The sequence below is a fragment of the Ovis aries genome, chromosome 8 (assembly GCF_016772045.2).
Source record: "Ovis aries strain OAR_USU_Benz2616 breed Rambouillet chromosome 8, ARS-UI_Ramb_v3.0, whole genome shotgun sequence".
Lineage (NCBI taxonomy): Eukaryota > Metazoa > Chordata > Mammalia > Artiodactyla > Bovidae > Ovis > Ovis aries.
The window spans coordinates 27,684,687-27,706,024 of record NC_056061.1 but is presented as its reverse complement, the minus strand read 5'-3'; the positions used below and the strand labels follow the sequence as shown (position 1 = coordinate 27,706,024).

The following is a 21,338-nucleotide window of genomic DNA, read 5'->3' as shown; positions in this document are numbered from 1 at the left end:
ATTCTCAGGTATACGTTGTGCTCTTTGAGTAAGCAGTTTTCAATTTCAGGAAAACCGTTACTTGGCATTACCGTTTTTAGTATTTTTTTTCAGTTCCCTTACTTTGTTTTTCTTCATCAAGGCTCCTCCTGTCCATGCTGAATCTTCCTTGTCTATTGCCTACATATGACTTTTTCTCTTAAATCTTTTTAATGTCTTTCCTCATTATTTACTTTTGGCTGTGCTGGGCATTCGCTGCTGCAGGCTTTTCTCCAGCTGCGGCGAGCAGGGGCTACTCTCCAGTCTGGGTGTGTGGGCAGAGCACGGGCCCCAGTGCATGAGGGCTTCGCCAGCTCTGGCACGGGGCTCAGTGATTGCGGCTCCTGGGCTCTAGTGGGCAGGCTCAACAGCTGCGCCGCACAGGCTTAGCTGCACGTGGAATCTTCCCAGACAAGGGATCAAACGCGTGTCTCCTACGTTGGCAGGCAGATTCTTATCCACTGTGCCACCAAGGAAGCCCCTCTCATTTCTTTTTGAATTTTAGAGTTTTATATTTTAAGCTCATTTTGAAATACTATGCTTCAGTGTTTCCTTTTTTTTTTAAATAAAATTTTAATTTTATTTATTTTTTAACACTGAAAACATTTTTAATTGGGGTATAGCCAATTAACAATGTTGTGATAGTTTCAGGTGAACAGTGAAGGGACTCAGCCAGACATATACATGTATCTATTCTCCCCCAAACCCTCCTTCTGTCCAGGCTGGCACATGACATTGAGTAGAGTTCCATGTGCTATACAGTAGGTCCTTGTTGGTTATCCATTTTAAATATAGCAGTGTGCACATGACCTTTCCAAAGTCCCTAAGTATCCCTCCCCCTGGCAGCCACGTTTTCTGTGAGTCTCTTTCTTTTTTTTAAAATAAGTTCATTTGTATCATTTCTTTTTAGATTCCACATATAAGGGATGTCTTATATTTCTCCTTCTCTGTCTGACTGACTTTACTCAGCATGACACTCTCTGGATCCATCCATGTTGCTGCAAATGGCCTTATTTCATTCTTTCTAATGGCCGAGTAATATTCCATTGTGTGTTTTTATATACACATGCACACACACATACATGACTTGTTTATCCATTTCTCTGTTGATGGACATTTAGGTTGTTTGCATGTCTTGGCCATTGTAAACAGTGCTGCAGTGAACACTGGGGTGCATGTATCTTCCGGGCCATGTTTTTCTCTGGATATATGCCCAGGAGTGGGATTGCAGGCTCATGTGGTAGCTCTATTTTTAGTTTCCTAAGGACCCTCCACACTGTTCTCCATAGTGGCTGTACCAGTTTACATTCCCACCAACAGTTATGCTTCAGTTTTGACCTCTTCCATCAAGTTGTCTTTCCAGCATGCTTTCATCAGAGGGATGTTATTCTGCTCCATGTTCTTTCATTTCCCTAGTAACTTCTTATGAGCTTGGAAGTTGGTACTTTTCTGTGGCTCCTTATGCAAAATTAGCTTTTCTGAATAGTTAGAAGGAAGTGCAGTTCAAGAAAATCTCACTAACTTGATGGAACTCCCTCTTTGGTTATCACCGTGAAGTGTTTAAAACCATGGCCTCTTGCTTTCTGATATTTCCTGTTGTCCATTAATCGCCTAGTCATGTCGGCTCTTTGCGACCCCATGGATTGTAGCCCACCAGGCTCCTCTGTCCATGGCATTTCCCAGGCAAGAATACAGGAGTGGGTTGCCATTTTCTGTATCTCTTCCTTTTCCCCACTTTTATCTGGACTTCCTCTTTCCCTCATGTCTCCTGGCACTGTTGTGCTCAATTTTGACTCCACTGTCAGCATTTTCTCTTTAGATGGCACCTTGGCCTGGAAGAGGGCTTTGGTTTTAGGGTTCAGGAGTTCATGTGGCCCAGACTGCCTGAGTTCCTTTCAGAACCCACCAAGAACCCTGGCACTCATCTGGCACTGAATTGGGTAAAACCCCTCCCAGTTTCAGCTGCTATGCTCAAATCAGCCTGCACTCATTTCCAGTGCATTCCTGTTACCTGTTCTGGGGTTCTCCTGGTCTCAGGTCTGTCAGATGCCCTGTTGTCTCCCCAGCCCTAACTTACTCCTTTCGTACAAACACTGATATCCTGCAGGTTTTGTGGCTGCTGGAGGTTTGTCTCTACCACCTGCTGAGATCTGTGGATAACTCACTTGGTTCTGATGTAAGTCTGCATGCTACCTAGTTGCTCTGTTTTACATGAGGATTCAGAGATTCGAATAACAATGTTGCTGCTGTCTTTTCCCCAGATCTTCAAGGTCTATTTTTCACCCATCCCCAAAGCTAGTCCCTAAATGAGACATACTGCTGCCTCATGGCCATACTGTCCTTGCTGCTGAAGTAGGCATTGCCACACTACTGCTCCTTACCCAGGGCTTTTCTCAGAGAAACTGTCAGAGACAGCTGAATGTGCAGGGCCCAGATGTGGCTGCTCCCGCAGTGATGCAGAGACTGGGGGGGCGGGGAGATGGGGAGAACACGGTAGGGCCTATAACCTTGTGGTTTATCTGCATTTAGCTAATCAAGCATTACTACTTCAGTGGCATCCGAAAAAAGTACAAGTAGAGATAGGAAAATTAAAACAAGAAAAAGGGAGAGACTGCCTGTCAGCTTTATTTCTGTGGCAGCTAATGCAAGATGGCTAGGATTTGGGTCATGGGCTTAACAGAACAAGGGAGCCCTTCCGATGGCTACCTGAAGACCTCACTCCATCATGCAAGCAGGTGATTTCACCGTTCTTACCTAGTGGAATTTGATGACTACTAATACAAATGACAATTGTTATGTTTCCATTTTCTCCCTTTCTGGAATCCTTCCATTTTCCTTTGCCTCCAGTGTACATTGACAGCAGACAGGCCATCTTTTAACTTATAGGTCACTAGGTCACAAGCAGCCTTGTCTGGACTTGATAAGGAGAGCTGCACAAAACCCAGCTATCCTGGACTCTGAGTGGGATGCAGTGATGAATGGAGGAGGGAGCTGGTTCTACTTATAGCAAGAGGAATGACGAGAGGGGACAGACTGTGACAGATAACATAAATTAGATTGCTCAGAATCCATTTGAATTTTCTTGTCCTATATGCAGAGGTTAAAAAAAAAAAAAACATCTCAGACACCCTTGCAATTAAGGTTCAAAATGTGATTTAGATTCTAATCACCACTTAAACTCACAGGAGTCTGATCTGGAATAGAGTCATACGAGAAGAAGCAATATGTCGGGTATTTATTTTGCAGACTGTGGCAAAGGCAACATGCTCTTGAGCTGGCCACCGCAGTGGCAGCTTCCTGATTTTAGCTGAAGTGGCTGGTTTGCGGCCAGCAGCCGCTGGGATTCCTTCCTGATCTAGGCAGATGCAGCAGCCACACTGAGGATTTGCCGTGTGGTTTGGGGAGTCAGTCCTGGCAGCCTGGTCTACAGCCTGTCTCTTTAGCCCTCCATGGATTCTGAAAGCCACTGAAAATCCTATGAAAATCACTTTTTGTTTAGTCTACCTAGAGTGGATTATGTTTTCCGCTACTAAATTCTGACCCACATAGCCTGCCAATGCACAAAGCAGAGGCAGCTCCGGCTCTCTTGGTTTACCCAGGAGCAAGCACCCAGGTGCCTAGGTAACCCCATTTCTGGATGCTTCTAGCAACAAAGGGGGTAATTCTTGCAGTTGGGCACGTGTTTTTGCTGCCCTAGGAGACAGAAGGGACAGCCTGCCACAAGCACATACATGAGTGGCGATGGTGGCACTTTTGATGTTCAGGCCATAGCTATTGGTATTTTTATTGGTATGGGAGAATGATACTCTTCTACATTCTCTCTGAGAACTGTAAAATTAGAATATTGTTTGTGTTTATTTTTAAATTAATTTTTGTTAGACTACAGTTGCTTTACAACATTGCATTAGTCTCTCCTATACAGCAAAGTGAATCAGCTGTGTGTATACATCTATCCCCCTTTTTCTTTCTTCCCATTTAGGTCATCACAGAGCATTGAATAGAGTCCTCTGAGCTATACAGTAGGCTCTGGTTAGTTATCTATTTTATAGATAGTATCGATGGTGTATATATGTCAAGGCCCACAGTGTATATATGTCAATCCCAATCTCCCAATTCATCCCACCCCCGCCCTGCCCCCTTGATGTCCATATATTTGCTCTCTACATCTGTGTCTCTATTTCTGCTTGGGAAATAAGATTGCTCTGTGTTTTTTAAAAGGACTTTTGGCTTTAGACAAACAAAGTAAGATGATTCTGGGGGTAAAATGCTTCCAATTCAGGACACAATTTATAAATTGTAGAATTTCCCGCCCATTTTGTATTAGATGTTATCTGTCCTAGAATAAAAAGAAATGTAGTTTTCCCTGTTTCAGGCGTGTCTGTGATTACAAACACCCAAACACATAGTGTTTGATTACCAGCACTGCACACCCAGTGATAAGTGGCTGCACAGTTTTGTAGTCTTTGTAGACTTGAACATTTTCGGCTGTTGTTTAATGACAGCACTCTTGGCTTTGAGCCACTGGCAACAGGGACTGGTTACTGTGTGCAGCACTGGGTCTTCTCTGCCAGTAAAGGCTGCACATCAAACCCATAACAGCTGTTCTCAAAGGGCAAAGAATACACCTGCCCCTCCCAGAGTCATCTTTCCTCCCTGCCTGTAAGCAGGGCAACTGGTCATTTCTGAGACCTTTCCACGGTGACCTTGGGGAACAGTCTGTCCCTTCTGTCCTTAAATGTCCTGGAACAGCAGCAGTACTGGGCTGTCACTCCTGGAAACGCAGACCAGTGGGCTGCAATAATGGCCCCCTGTCTCATCTCCCACATGGAAGTGATGACCCCTACTTATATCCCTCATGCCTATTTGATTACTTTCATCTTTTCCTGAGGATTTACAGGGCGCTATCATCGAGTTTGCCGCATCACACCATTACATCCCCTGTAAACTGCATCTTTTTTCCTAACACTTTTTATTGTAGAACCTCTTCAGATTTATAGAATTCTGTAGAGTTCCTACATGCCCAAGTATTCCCAGCACCCCAGTATTCCCTATTAGTGATGTCTTCCATCAGGATGGTATGTGCTGCTGTCCTATGCTTAGTTGCTCAGTTGTGTCCGACTCTTCGTGACCTCATGGACTGTAGCCCATCAGGGTCCTCTGTCCATGGGGATTCTCAAGGCAAGAATATTGGAGTGGGTTGCCATGCCCTCCCCAGGGGGTTTTCCTAACCCAGGGATCGAACCCAGGTCTCCTGCATTGCAGGTAGATTCTTTACCCTCTGAGCCACCAGTGGAGCCCAAGAATACTGGAGTGGGTAGCCTATCCCTTCTCCAGGGGATCTTCCTGACCCAGGAATCAACTTGGGGTCTGCTGCATTGCAGGTTGATTCTTTACAGCTGAGCTACCAGGGGAGCCCCTAGGATGGTATATTACTTGCAAATAGTGAACTGATGTTGACATTTATTACTACCTAAAATCCACACTTCACTTTTACCCAAAGTCCTTTTTCTGTTTCAAGACTTCATCCAGGATACACTGTATTAGGTGTCATCTCCCCTTAGGGTCCTTTTGGCAGTGACAATAGACTGTCCTTGTTTCTGATGACTTTGACAGTTTTGAAGGGCATTTAACCTGCATCTTTTCAGAGTTATCCCTCACTTTAGTAAATAAGAATCAGAGAAAACTGATTTTTGGAAGGAGTTATCAGTAGGATCAAGAGCCTTCAAACCAAATCCTACTGTCCTGAGTTTTCAGAAAGCTCATGTTGTTTTATCTCTATCAATGTCCCTCTGTGATGGAGCGCTGGGTGCAGGCCCAGTGGATATTCAGACAGCTGCTGCAGGAGCTGGAAGAGTTGGTGGAGTGAGGGGTTCCACAACCTGGCTGATCATTACAGTCAGTGGAGAATTTGTAAAGCACAAATGCCCAGGCCTTAGCCCAGGTGTACTGAATCAGAATCTCCAGCCATAGGGTCTGGAATCCTATATATTTTTTATTGCTTAAAAACTAATAATCCTGCTAATTATGTTTTTAATATGTAAAATTATAGAAAACATGGGCCATAATCCTATGAATACACACAGAAGTATAAATGTAGAAAATGTAAAGAGGAACCATAAGTCTAAAATGAAAAATGAAAGCCTCCCTATAATCTATATAACTTAAGGACGCTTCGGTTTCTCCCTGTTTTTAGTGCTGTCTTTTGTTTGCTTGAGATTTGTATTTCTGCAAGCTTCCAAGGTATTCTGGTGTAACCAGAAATTTGGAACCCACTACAGATGAGATTCACAGTTCACCTGGCCGGGGGTGGGGTGGGGAGAGAATGTTCCTTTCAGAGCTGACATCCATTATAAAATCACAGAGGCCTACGCTACCCCTTTCCCTCCCTGAACAAGTCAGCCCTAAAGCCATCAGTTGGGGCAGAGCAAGGGGAGGCAGCCTGTGACAGCCTGTCGGAGCCCAACTGGATTGACAGGGGCATCCTACAGAGGACAGATCCCGTATGGAGCGTTCAGGCCTGAGTTCATGAGGCTGGCATCCACGGGTAGGGGCAGGCTGAACAGGGAGCAGTGGGTGTGAGTATCCACGTGGAGGGGTGGCCTGGGGCCCAAGGGGATAAACAAGGCATTCATGAGGGTGGTGTCTCTGAGAAGGGAATCAATGCCTGAATAGAGGGAGTCTTTGGCTTCCCTAGTGGCTCCCATGGTAAAGAGTCTGCCTGCAATGTGAGAGACCTGGATTTGATTCCTGGGTTGGGAAGATCCGCTGGAGAAGGAAATGGCAACCCACTCCAGTATTCTTGCCTGGGAAATCCCATGGACAGAAGAGCCTGGCGGCCTACAGTCCATAGGGTTGCAAAGAGTCTGACACAACTGAGCAACTAATACTTTGTAGGGGAAGGGGTGGATGCAGTGGTGACGGGAGGCTGGTTATTTATGTGGGAATGAATTAAAGAAATATAATAAGGGTAATGGGAGCCATGTTTCTCACTGTTGGACAAGGAGGTCACTAATATGCAAAGAGAGAAGGACAGAATAAACCCAGAAAGAAAGTGAGCTCCCCATGGACTATACAGTCCATGGAATTCTCCAGGCCAGAATACTGGAGTGGGTAGCCTTTCCCTTCTCCAGGGGATCTTCCCAACCCAGGGATTGAACCCAGGTCTCCCACATTGCAGGCAGATTCTTTACCAGCTGAGCCACAAGGAAAGCCCAAGAATACTGGAGTGGATAGCCTATCCCTTCTCCAGGGGATCTTCCTGACCCAGGAATCGAACTGGGGTCTCCTGCATTGCAGGCAGATTCTTTGTCAACTGAGCTATGAAGGAAGCCCCAGAGTATCTTACAATTAGAGATACCAGTATGAACTTATGGATTTAAAGATACAAATCTGTATTTATATTATACTTGCAAATATATACATTTATATTATAGAGTATATACAATATATGTGGCATATATTTGTAGATACATATGTGTATGTTTGCATGGTTGTATATATTTACATATATGAATATATTAAAATGTATATATATCCTTTGAGTGGGCTTGGGAGCAATGATATTCCATTGGTAGTAGGTACACCCAGTGCCCACTCCTTGGCTATAATACCATTTTCCACTGAAAAGAACCAGAGGTCCTTGGAGAAATGACTGATTTCAGGGCTGGGGCAGGCAGAGAACATGATGAATTTAGAACATCTTGTGCCAGAAATCAAAGACACACTTAAAGAATGATGAGGACATGTCCGGAGAACACAGGAGCCAGGCTGAAAGGACTCAGGTGGAATTTGAAACAGTTTGAACATTAAAACAAATAATGACAGTGACACACTATATCCCATCCAGTAAGACAGAAATCCAAGACCTCATACTGAGAACAATAAATGAAACTTTGAAGGAATATTTACATAGTTTCAAAGCATCTCCCACAAAATATTCATTAATTAAAAGAGAAAAAAAAGAGCAGCCTCACAATGGAAAATCCCAGAAGATTCTACTTTAATCAAGGGACTAAAATAAAGATGACTAGTAATGGCATGAATTGAAATTATGTGTCACGCGACAGAGTGCACTCCAAAGCACCCAGCATCACTTCTATGATATTCCTGCCTGTATGCATTATGTACTGGGAGCCCGCAAACATTTATTTTTGTCACAGTTTCTGGGGTCAGGAATCTGAGAGTGGCTTCATTGGGTGACTCTGGTTTTAGGTCCGTTATAGGGTTAAAGTCCAGCTGTCAAGCGATAGACTTCTTGGGGTTTAACCAGGGCTGAAGAATCCACTTCCACACTCGCTCACATGGTTGGCAGGCCTCAGTTTCTCCTGGCTGTTGGCTAGACGCTTCAGTTCCTTGCCATCTGGGCCTATATGTAGGGCGGCTCACAACATGACGTTTGCTTGCCCCAGATCAAGCGATCCAAGAAACCACTTCTGTAACCTAACCACTTTGGCTCTGTGCTCTTGCTTACAAAGACGTGCTCTGGTACCACGTGAAAGGAGACTCGTGAGGGTTTGAATAATAGGCATGCGTGTGCTAGGATCTTTCAGTCATGTCCGATTTTTAGTGACTCTATGGACTGTAGCCTGCCAGGCTCCTCTGTCCATGGGATTCTCCAGACGAATACTGGAGTGGGTTGCCATGCCCTCCTCCAGGGCACCTTCCTGAACCAGGGATCAAACCTATGTCTCTTATGTCTCCTGCACTGGCAGGCAGGTTTTTTACTACTAGTGCCACCTGGAAAATCCTTGAATAATAGGAAGCGGGGCCAATTTGAAGGCTGGCTATGAAACTGCCAAAAATAATCATGACAAACTCAGATATGGAGCTGTTCTACAAAATCACTGATCTATATTCTTCAGTGTCAAGGTCATGAAAATCAAGGAAGAGACTGGGGAACTGTTCCAGAAGGAAGGAGACTAAAGAGGCATGACTACCAACTGCAATGTGAAATGCTGGACTAGTTCCCTTTGAGATTAAGGACATTGGAGGACACTAGCAAAAGTTTTCGGAGAAGGCAATGGCACCCCACTCCAACACTCTTGCCTGGAAAATCCCGTGGACGGAGGAGCCTGGTGGGCTGCAGTCCATGGGGTCGCAAAGAGTCAGACACAACTGAGCGACTTCACTTTCACTTTTCATTTTCATGCATTGGAGAAGGAAATGGCAACCCACTCCAGTGTTCTTGCCTGGAGAATCCCAGGGACGGGGGAGCCTGGTGGGCTGCCGTCTATGGGGTTGCACAGAGTCAGACATGACTGAAGCAACTTAGCAGCAGCAGCAGAAAAAGTTTTCATGGGGTTGAAGGATTAGCTGGCAGCAATGGATTAACGTTAATTTCCTGATTTTACTAGATTGTACTACTGTTTTATAGAATAATGTTATTTATAGACAACACCCATTCAAACATTAAGGAAAGATAGGAAAGCAGGTTTGTAACTTACTCTCAAAAGGTTTGGGGCAGGAGGAAAGTATTCTTTATTCTTTTACTGCAACTCTGAGAGAAGATATTAAGAAGAGGTGGCAAAAATACACAGAAGAACCGTACAAAAAAGATCTTCATGACCCAGATAATCACGATGGTGTGATGACTCACCTAGAGCCAGACATCCTGGAATGTGAAGTCAAGTGGACCTTAGAAAGCATCACTACGAACAAAGCTAGTGGAGGTGATGTAATTCCAGTGGAGCTATTTCAAATCCTGAAAGATGATGCTGTGAAAGTGTTGCACTCAATATACCAGCAAATTTGGAAAACTCAGCAGTGGCCACAGGACTGGAAAAGGTCAGTTTTCATTCCAATCCCAAAGAAAGGCAATGCCAAAGAACGCTCAAACTACTGCACAATTGCACTCATCTCACATGCTAGTAAAGTAATGCTCAACATTCTCCAAGCCAGGCTTCAGCAATACATGAACCATGAACTTCCAGATGTTCAAGCTGGTTTTAGGAAAGGCAGACGAACCAGAGATCAAATTGCCAACATCCGCTGGATCATTGATAAAGCAAGAGAGTTTCAGAAAAACATCTATTTCTGCTTTATTGACTATGCCAAAGCCTTTGACTGTGTGGATCACAATAAACTGTGGAAAATTCTTCAAGAGATGGGAATACCAGACCACCTGACCTGCCTCTTGAGAAACCTGTATGCAGGTCAGGAAGCAACAGTTAGAACTGGACATGGAACAACAGACTGGTTCCAAATAGGAAAAGGAGTACGTCAAGGCTGTATATTGTCACCCTGCTTATTTAACTTATATGCAGAGTACATCATGAGAAACACTGGGCTGGAAGAAGCACAAGCTGGAATCAAGATTGCTGGGAGAAATATGAATAACCTCAAATACGCAGATGATACCACCCTTATGGCAGAAAGTGAAGAGGAACTAATAAAAAGTCTCTTGATGAAAGTGAAAGAGGAGAGTGAAAAGTTGGCTTAAAGCTCAACATGCAGAAAACTAAGATCATGGCATCTGGTCCTATCACTTCATGGGAAATAGATGAAACAGTGCAAACAGTGTCAGACTTTATTTTTTTGGGCTTCAAAATCACTGCAGATGGTGATTGCAGCCGTGAAATTAGAAGACACTTACTCCTTAGAAGAAAAGTTATGACCAAGCTAGATAGCATATTCAAAAGCAGAGACATTACTTTGCCAACAAAGGTCCGTCTAGTCAAGGCTATGGTTTTTCCAGTGGTCATGTATGGATGTGAGAGTTGGACTATAAAGAAAGCTGAGTGCCGAAGAATTGATGCTTTTGAACTTTTGGTGTGGGAGAAGACTCTTGAGAGTCCCTTGGACTGCAAGGATATCCAGCCAGTCCATTCTAAAGGAGCAGTCCTGGGTATTCTTTGGAAGGAATGATGCTAAAGCTGAAACTCCAGTACTTTGCCCACCTCATTCGAAGAGTTGACTTATTGGAAAAGACCCTGATGCTGGGAGGGATTGGGGGCAGGAGGATAAGGGGACGACAGAGGATGAGATGGCTGGATGGCATCACCAACTCAATGGACATGAGTTTGGGTGAACTCTGGGCATTGGTGATGGACACGGAGGCCTGGCGTGCCGCGATTCATGCAGTTGCAGAGTCGGACACGACTGAGCAACTGAACTGAACTGTACTTGGATCTATAAATAACTTTTCTCTCTTGTTGATGTGGCTTTTAGGCTTAGGCATAAAATCCTAACTTTGGTGAGACTGCAGTGCTTTTCTGGCTGGCCTGTCACTGACATGCCTCCTGACACATTGAAGGCAGAGAATTGTTAGAGAAACACAGTAAGTTTTGCTGTCCTCATACTCCATACCCAATGGCACCTACTCCTCTCCTATCAAAATCTACAAAGACCTAAACTATCTAAGGAGCTGAGATTCCTACTGCTGAGCCTTTGAAGGGCCTTATGTACAGACAGTGCTGCCTGCTCCCTCGTTCTGCAAGGTTGTACATTTTATGTTCCATCAGCACAGATTATATTCTTCAATTCATTCTCATCACACCCCTTGCTTCTTCTAATGGTGGGTTGTTTAGGGACTGGCATTATTGTCATCTTTGCTTTAATGCATTTTAACCTGCTTGTGAAATTTCTAACATCCCTTCCAGTGTCCCTGCTGGAGGACAGTCCAGTCATCCATTATAATAGCAGCTGCTAAAAGGGTTTGGATTTGAAGGAACCAGATTTGTACACTATTCTGTATCATGTTCATGCCAGCTCTCAATGGCATAACAAGACTGAAATTTTAATTGGACTTTGGGGAAGTCATGCATTAGGTTCATAGCATTTTGTGTGTGTAAGATAGAGTTGCTGTCAAGAAATAATTTTTTCTTTTTAATTTTTACCTTGATGATGTTTAGAATGTTAGCCGCAACTAATAACATGGTTTCATGTCGTAATGCATAGATAAGTGCTTAGCCCTCAAGCCTGTGGCCTTAACTTTGTGATTTCATGTATGTCTACCCAAAGATACATGAAAGTGCCCTTGGGGTCAGTTGCTCAGTCAACTCTTTGTGACCCCATGGATTGTAACCTGCCAGGTTCCTGTGTCCATGGAATTCTCCAGGGTAGAATACTGGAGTAGGTAGCCATTCCCTTCTCCAGGGGATCTTCCCAACCCAGGGATCGAACCAAGGTCTCCTGTATTGCAAGCAGATTCTTTACCATCTGAGCCACCAAGGAAGCCTGTGGAGGGGAAGGCAGCAAATGTGCTTACCCATATCTCCAACATTGAACCTGGCTTGACAGGGTATTTAAAAGTGAATTACATAGGCAGAGCCTGCCTCCCAGGATATAGGGACATCTTTTGCCTTTTGTTGGAGAAGGCAATGGCAGCCCACTCCAGTACTCTTGCCTGGAAAATCCCATGGACAGAGGAGCCTGGTGGGCTGCAGTCCATGGGGTTGCAAAGAGTCAGACAGGACTGAGCTACTTCACTTTCCCTTTTCACTTTCATGCATTGGAGAAGGAAATGGCAACCCACTCCAGTGTTCTTGCCTGGAGAATCCCAGGGATGGGGGAGCACGGTGGGCTGCCATCTATGGGGTTGCACAGAGTCGGACACAACTGAAGCGACTTAGCAGCAGTTTGCCTTTTGTTTTATTACAAGTGGTTTGAAGATTGATGCATTCCTCTTGATTTCAGCCCATTTAGTGAACTTGTTAATCTAAGTCATTGTTATGGGTTTCCCAGGTGGCATTAGTGGTAAAGAATCCACCTGCCAATGCAGGAGACTTAAGAGATGCGGGTTCGATCCCTGGCTCAGGAAGATCCCCTGGAGGATGGCATGGCAACCCACTCCAGTATTCTTGCCTGGAGAATCCCATGGACAGAGGAGCCTGGCGGGCTACACTCTAAAGGGTCACAAAGAGTCGGACATTACTGAAGTGACTTGGCATGTAATAAGTAGCATAAATGGGCGATTAGAACACACCCCTCCTGCCTCACTCTTGTTTCTTGAGCTTTGATAATTTTGTGCCACTAGAAACCACCACAACTTCCCCTGAGGGAAGTGGACAGTGTCCTAGATAGGACATAAAGCCCCTGTTGTCTTTATGGGTTATCTGAGGAAAGGAACTTAAAATTTGTCAGACTTCTGTTGGGGAATCCTACCTCCCTATCATCCAGAGTAAACCAAATCATACTGCATTCAGATTCTTAATTTAGAAATTCAAGATAAAATCATCTTCCTTAACCAGACATCATTCATGCATTCAGGAAATAATTACTGAATGTTTACTATATGTCAGATACTCCTCTAGGCATTGGGGATAAAGGTAAACAAGACAGAATTCACATTCTTGTAAGTATATAAACAATAAAAGATCAGATAGTGATAAGTGTTATGCAGAGACATTAGGGCAATGTGTTTAGAAAGAGATACTCAGAATTCCCGAGGAAAAAAAAATTAGCAGGAGTTTCTAGAAAAGTCCAGTTGAACTTTCTATAATAATGGAAATGTTCTATACTGTACTGTCCAGGGCAGTAGCCACTAGCTGCATGTGGTTTTAAGGAACTTGAAATGTGGTTATTGCTACTGAGGAATTTTAAATTGTATTTAATGTAAGTATAAATGGCCACATGTGGCTAATGGCTACCATACTGGACAAGCATGGTTTGAGAGCTATATTTTGGACTTAGGTGTCTATACTTGTACACAGAATGGGTGTAATATACGGCAGTATCTTGATTTTTTTTTTTAACTCAAAGAACCAAACACATTCTCACTGTATCATCTTTGTAGAATAGATTCATGATTAGACTTCAGTGTTTGAGTACTTAGTTGGAAAGATATAAGATCAAGCAACCTAATAAGAGGGCTTAAGAGAAGCAATGGATGGTCACAAAAAGATGTTAGAATGGTACCCACAAACTGAAGGCTAAAGGCTCTGAGCTGTATTAAAAGCTTGAAAGAGAGAAAATCACTGCATGGCAATGTGTGCCATAGGCCCCTCTCTGCCAGGAAGGTGAAAAGCGATGTTATTTCCTAATAAAAATTACAAGGCCGGCAGAAAGAGAGTTAGAATAAGAAAGGATTCGTGCTTTCTTATTCTGTTAAGACGTTTGCTGAGGTTTTTGCGCCACTGAGACCAGAGCATCTGATTAACTTTGATCCTGCCCTGAGGAATGACCATTGTCTGCAAGTAAAGCTGTTGGACAAGGTCTTACATAAGGGTCTCTTCAGCTGAAATATTCTTTTAATTTTGTCACTCAGTCATGAACAACAGAGAACCATTTGGTGATGTGAAAACAGCAACTTGGGAAAACTTGGTGTTTGTGGTAGCAACAGGGGGGAAGTATATCTTGTGCTTAGAACCATTACTAAAGTTTCTGGAAAAGCCATATGGATTTGGTGTGTGACAAAATGCTCATTGTAGAAAAAGTATAAGATTTTAGCATATTGGAAAAGTATCACAAGTATAAGATTATTGAAATTATTCAAGTATTGTCTAATTCTATGACCAACCACAAATCATCATGACATTACTAAATCCAGAAAACATTTCAATCTGACCAGTTAAATATTTTCTTGTCAAATCAACAAATGCTTCAGTTCAGTTCAGTTACTGAGTCATGTCCGACTCTTTGCAACCCCATGAACCGCAGCACACCAGGCCTCCCTATCCATCACCAACTGCAGGAGTCTACCCAAACCCATGTCCATTGAGTTGGTGATGTCATCCAACCATCTCATCCTCTGTCCTATCCTTCTCCTCCTGCCCTCAGTCTTTCCCAGCATCAGGGTCTTCTCAGATGAGTCAGTTCTTCGCATCAGGTGGCCAAAGGATTGGTAGGAATGGCACCCCACTCCAGTACTCTTGCCTGGAAAATCCCATGGACGGAGGAGCCTGGTAGGCTGCAGTCCATGGGGTTGCAAAGAGTCGGACATGACTGAGCGACTTCACTTTCCCTTTTCACTTTCATGCATTGGAGAAGGAAATGGCAACCCACTCCAGTGTTCTTGCCTGGAGAATCCCAGGGATGGCGGAGCCTGGTGGGCTGTCGCCTCTGGGGTCGCGTATAGTCGGACACGACTGAAGTGACTTAGCAGCAATATGTTTAAGTTAGAAAAGTCATCAATAGGAACTTTTAAAGGGACCCAAACATTAGTCATGCATCCAAGTATAAGATACAGATATTTTAGTACATGGTCACATCATAAGGAAACAAGTAAGAGCATATTTAAGAAAAGGCATAAGGACTTCCCTGGTGGTCCAGTGGCTAAGACTCCACATTCCCAATGTAGGGAGCCCATGTTCGATCCCTAGTCAGGGAACTAGATCCCACATGGCACAATGAAAATTGAAGATCCTGTGTGTTGCAACTAAGGCCCAGAGCAGCCAAATAAATATATTTATTTTAGAAAGAGAGAAGATAGAGCATAAAAGGGCACCAATAAGGATCTTCTTTAAAAACATGTAGTATGTCTAATGAATTTCTGCCTAAACTGTTTCTCGTGTGTGTGTGTGTGTGTGCACGTGTGTGCCCAGTTGTGTGTGACTCTTTACTACCCCATGGACTGTAGCCCACCAGGCTCCTCTGTCCTTGGAGTTTTCCAGGCAAGAATACTGGAGTGTGTTGCCATTTCCTACTTCAGGGGATCTTCCCAACCCAGGTATCAAACCCATGTCTCCTGCATTGACAGGTGGATACTTTACCTCTGCGAAGCAGTTAAGGCTAAGTGTCATAATCTTCGGTGCACTGTGTGGGTTCAGCAGTGCATAAATGAACTAGTTAAGACTGCAACATTTCTTGAGGGGAGATACAGAGACCCCCTGAAAATGGGCCTTGGTTTTGTAGATAAGAGAAATGAGCTTGCAAATTTTTAATAATATTTCATCTCCAAAAAGACTACTAGGATTTGAAGAGGACTGTGGGGAGAAGCCAAAAACAATAATTCTGTTAATGGACAGGAGAGAAATGTGGAACCTTTTTTCCCACTATGAAAGCACAATAATAAGCCATCTCTCTCTACTAGAATGAATAAGAAAATAGTCTCATAATTTCCACATCACTTAGTGTTGAAATACTGGTCTTTTCACTCACAAACAAAGGCCATTTAAGCTAGTAAAAAGACTAATGCACATAGTGTTGGAAGTGTTATTGGGATTACCTCCATCCCTTTCCAGTGCCCTCAGAGACAAGGTGCCCGCCAGCACCCCCTTGTGAGGGTCTTGGATGTTTTTATGTTTCCTCCTTGCCTTGCATAAGCCAACAGGGAAATCAAGTGTCTCCTCATTAGGAAATGGAATATTGCTACTTATATCTATATAGTTACGTGGTAAATGATGCCTGCTTCAATGTAGGGCTGGTGGTAGGACATCATTTAAGAAGAAATTCCTACTTTAAAATGTTCAGTGCTGTTGACTGACTGCAAATAAGATTTTATTTAGCATTTTAGATTAGAGTTTGGTCTCAGACCAAAGATTCTCAACCTTTCAGTTCAGCTCAGTTGCTCAGTCATGTCCGACTCTTTGCGACCCCATGGACTGCAGCATGCCAGGCCTCCCTGTCCATCACCAACTCCTGGAGTTTACACAAACTCATGTCCATTGAGTCAGTGATACCATCTAACCATCTCATCCTCTGTCGTCCCCTTCTCCTCCTGCCTTCAATCTTTCCCAACATCAGGGTCTTTTCAAATGAGTCAGCTCTTTGCATCAGGTGGCCAAAATACTGGAGTTTCAGCTTTAATATTAGTCCTTCCAGTGAACACCCAGGACCGATTTCCCTTAGGATGGACTGGTTGGATCTCCTTGCAGTCCAAGGGACTCTCAAGAGTCTTCAACACCACAATTCAAAAGCATCAATTCTTCAGCTCAGTTTTCTTCACAGTCCAACTCTCACATCCATATGTGACCACTGGAAAAACCATAGCCTTGACTAGATGGACCTTTTTTGACAAAGTAATGTCTCTGCTTTTCAATATGCTGTCTAGGTTGGTCATAACTTTTCTTCCAAGGAGTAAGCGTCTTTTTTAATTTCATGGCTGCAGTCACCATCTGCAGTGATCTTGGAGCCCAAGATATAATGAGTAGCAAAATCACCTAGAGGGCCCGTTACTGAACACCTTTGCTGGGCCTCATCCCCGGAGTGTCTGACTCAGCAGGCCTGGAATCGGGCCTGAGAATTTGTATTTCTAGCACATTCCCAGGTGGCACAGATGCCGCTGGTCTGGTGACCATACCTGAAGAACCACTACCTTAAGACCAGGAAAAGCTCATTGGGATAGATTTCTTGATGTGTGAGTACAATGAGGAGACAAAGAGTTTTTTGTAAATCCCTTTCTTCCCGTTCCTCTTTCTGATCGTGCCAAAAGTATTGGGTATGTCTTAAGCTCCTTTCTGGCCCAAATCCAATAATAAACATTCTAACATTACAACTCCATTGTTTAATATAGACTTTGAATCTTGTCTGAATGAAAAAGACAAAAGGGTTGATTGACGCATTTTCTGACTCCCTACATTGTTTTGAAACCACACTGAGGTAGTGCTGGAGCCCTAAACCCACCTGCCACTCAGTCTGACACCATTAAAAGCTGAGGTTGGACATTTCATATTTCTCGTCTTTGTAATGCGTTTTTCATTATTCCACACGGCAGTGATACCGTTTACTGAGAAGTAGAGTGAGGACTCCTGATAAGAAACCCTAGGCACTGGGTGGGAGCGGCTGTTCCGTGGCCCCATTCATGGTTGGCCCGGCTCTGCTGCTCTCCCTTCAGCCTGCCCACCCGGCTACTCGGCTGAGCTTCTGAAGGACAAAACAATGACCTGGATTCTCCCTTTCTCACTTGCATTAAGGTTTGGTACCTTTTTGGTGTGATGCCAGCCAGAAAGCTCTTGGTTAATGTACACAGGGTTCCAGGCCAAGGTCTGGCTTCAAAGCACAGAAACCGTTAGTTCCATTTTTAAATTGACTTCAAGTGTCTCATCTGTGAAATGGAGGATGTAGACGCTAGGCAGGTGTGGATGGTGTGGTACAGGAGGTGTTGCTGTGGCTGGCACTTTGATGGCAATCTCTAAAACCACTAATGGAGCCCCTTTTTAAGGGTTCAGGTTGAAATGGCTTGACCTGGAATATTATCAACTGTTAAAAGATTTTAGCATCTTGTTTTGAATTGTGTAAATGACTGAGGAGTTGCTCTGTTTTTGTGAGGGAAAATTAAGAAGAGTTCACATATTAATCATCCCAATTATTCCTCATGTTAACCACAGATATTTGAATAACTAACTTATATTTTGAAGAAAAACACTGCTGCCAAGCTGGCATTCAAACTGAGATTCAGACATCTCAAGATTCTTTCACCTTGGCCTTTGTTTTTTTTAATTTTAAGTAAATCACTATATCCTTTGGTTTTTATTTTCTTACATAAGGATATAGTCTAAGATTATGTGAAATTATTATAGTGCTTTGGAAAAATGGGAGTATTTCATAAACCATTTACTAAATTTGAGTTTCATTATATTACCCCCGAGGTCAAACAGTTGAGGCTGACTTCCAGAAAGCACATTCCGCCTTGAGTTATGTTTTATTTCAAAGCCATTGTTAAAGCAGAGTCTCCAGCCATGGCAGGATGTATTAGTTTTCTAAAGGCAAAGTACAAGGAGATACCATGACTTTTTTAGAAGAGTAAGAAAGAGAATAAAGTCACTCAGTTATGTCCGACTCTTTGGGACCCCATGGACTGTAGCCCTCCAGGCTCCTCTGTCCGTGGGAATTTCCAGGCAGGAATACTGGAGTGGGTTGCTATTTCCTTCTCCAAGCGATCTTCTTGACCCAGGTATTGAACCTGGGTCTCACACACTGCAGGCAGGCTCTTTACCATCTGAGCCACCAAGGAAGCTCTAAGAAAGACCCAAGTTTAACTGTAATGCATCCTGCGAGAATGGAGGGCTTTACTGTACACCTCTTGTCTCCACCTGTGTGTCACTCACTGCACCTGCCTAGTGTCCCACAAAACGCTGACATTGCAAGCACAGACCTAGCTGCGTCTGAGGTTCATTTCTGCTTCTGACTGCAGGGAATCCCGCCTCCCTGCCCCAGCTCCAAGGGTCCCAGCTAACTAAACAGCCAGGCATCCGGGATGCTTTTCTGTTCCCCTGAGAAGATGTGCATGAGCATGGTTGAGGTCCCAACTCAGCAGAACAGATTCTCCAGATGTTTTCTCTTAGTACGCTGAAGTGGAGAACTATCCCTTCCCCCTGCAGGGCAAGCCCTGGGCTAAGTGGTGGAGTGTGTTGCCATTGTAGCCCCCAGTCCCTCACAAGGTCTGGCTAGCATCCTCGCCTACCCATGGCCTCATCTTGACCTTCCATGCGCACTCACTGCAGCACACCTGGTCTGGTGGTTGACTCATTCCTAGAGGGCCTGCCCCAGCTAAAGATGTAGTAACTAGCAGGGTTCGTACTGTGATGAACTGAGGATGTGTCGGGCACCCAGCTACACTTTGACAAGGTCTTTTTTGGAGACAGTGCCTTCCCCAAGGGTGGATGGAAATTTCAAGCACTGTGGCAGGCTAGGTGGGGCAGGAATAGAGGGATACTTTTGAATTGAGAAGTTCTTGGGTGCTTTTCAAATCACCCCAGAAAGGAAGGAAGCTGCCTATTACAGATTTCCAACTTTTCATCTAAAAAGCCTAAAGCCAGATGTGTTTCAGAATTCAGAATTTGGGGGGTGTTAGCGACCTTATAGGAGAAAGCAATGGCACCCCACTCCAGTACTCTTGCCTGGAAAATCCCATGGACGGAGGAGCCTGGTAGGCTGCAGTCCCTGGGGTCGCTAAGGGTCGGACATGACTGAACGACTTCACTTTCACTTTTCACTTTCATACATTGGAGAAGGAAATGGCAACCCACTCCAGTGTTCTTGCCTGGAGAATCCCAGGGACGATGGAGCCTGGTGGGCTGCTGTCTGTGGGGTCACATAGAGTTGGACATGACTGAAGTGACTTAGCAGTAGCAGCAGCAGTGACCTTATAAGAACATCCCCTGCATGATCTGAGGCTGATAACTAAACATACTAATATTCGCATGAAATGGGATGACTATTGCATGTTGTACCACCAGATGAGTTTCAACTGGGACAGGTTTTGCTGGCAAAGTCATGTTTGGTTATTACAGCTTTGAGGATTTCAGAATTGCAGATAAGGAATTATGCTCCAGTAATTGTTAACAGTAGTTTACTATTAATTACTGAGCACTAATAGTGTGCCAGGCACTAGGCTAAGGGAGAACTTTACTGATATAAACTCATTTACTCCTGCCATCAGTGTGTGAGGTAGAATATCATTAGTATCCCCTACCTCACTGATTCCTCCTGTCTTCCATAAAAAAAACAAACTACTGAGTACCTACCAGATACCAGGAAAAGGGAGCAAAAACGTCTGTCCAGCCCCCACTTAAAGTTACTTGAGTCCTGGGAGAGAGGCAGATGGGCACACAGATGCTCAGAGCTGCAGGAACAGAGGAGGGGAGCCCACCCAGCCTACACAAGGGGAAAGCTCCCTGGGTAGGCACTGTCCTTGCTGTCCTCCGTGCAGGGGAGGAAGCCAGCCGAGAGGTCACTACTGCTGCTTGTTACTAAGTTCACTCATTCAAGGTCAGTGACTCTCAAGTTCTCTTTAGATCACAGGTCCCTGTGGTCCTTTATTTTCTTTAATGTTGCTCTGTCCTCCCTTCTCTTCTACAGAACACCTATCTCCGCTTTCTCCCAAGACAACATCTATGAGGTTCAGCCTCCAAAAGTAGACAAAAAGTCTACAGAGATCTTCCATGCCCACATCCAGGCCAGTCAAGGTATCATGCAGCCCCTGGGGAAAGAAGACACCTCCATGTACCGAGAATACATCAGGAACCGCTACCTGTGAGGAGAGAGCAGGCCCCTGCAGGGGGCCCAGAAGGGGACCAAAGTCCCACTTATTTACATTCTAACCTGTTCGTCTCATCTTACAGAGGTAATTTCCTGTCAGTCCTTTATATCAGAAGGCTTTTACTCTTTTTATAACTGGTTAATTACTAATCATTGGTGTTAATAATAAAGAAATGACTGAATATCTTGCTGTCATTGTCTTTGCTTTATTTTAGAAATACTTTGCTTAGAAATGTGGTTATGTAGTATCACACCATCACATTTAGATAGTAACAGTATTTATTGAAGACCTGCTGTGGGGCTTCCCTGGTGGTCAACTGGTTAAGAATCTACCTGCCAATGCAGGGGACACACATTCAATCCCTGGTCCAAAAGATCCCACATGCGGCACAGCAACTAAGCCTGTGTGCCACAACTCCTGAGCCCATGTCCTGGGGCCCATGATCCGCAACAAGAGAAGCCTG

General features: G+C 44.2%; 1 protein-coding gene across 4 annotated transcripts in view; it reads left to right on the top strand.

The window, feature by feature from the left end:
- The window catches only part of FIG4 (FIG4 phosphoinositide 5-phosphatase), a 179,017-nt gene extending 157,948 nt beyond the window's left edge, over window positions 1–21,069 (top strand). For all 4 annotated transcript variants that reach the window (XM_042253324.2, XM_042253325.2, XM_060419504.1 and 1 more), the window contains one exon: window positions 20,695–21,069. In XM_042253324.2, the coding sequence (XP_042109258.1) occupies window positions 20,695–20,872 (178 nt within the window). In that variant the 3' untranslated portion in view covers window positions 20,873–21,069. The remainder of the gene's footprint in view (window positions 1–20,694) is intronic.
- Window positions 21,070–21,338: the final 269 nt, after the last annotated feature.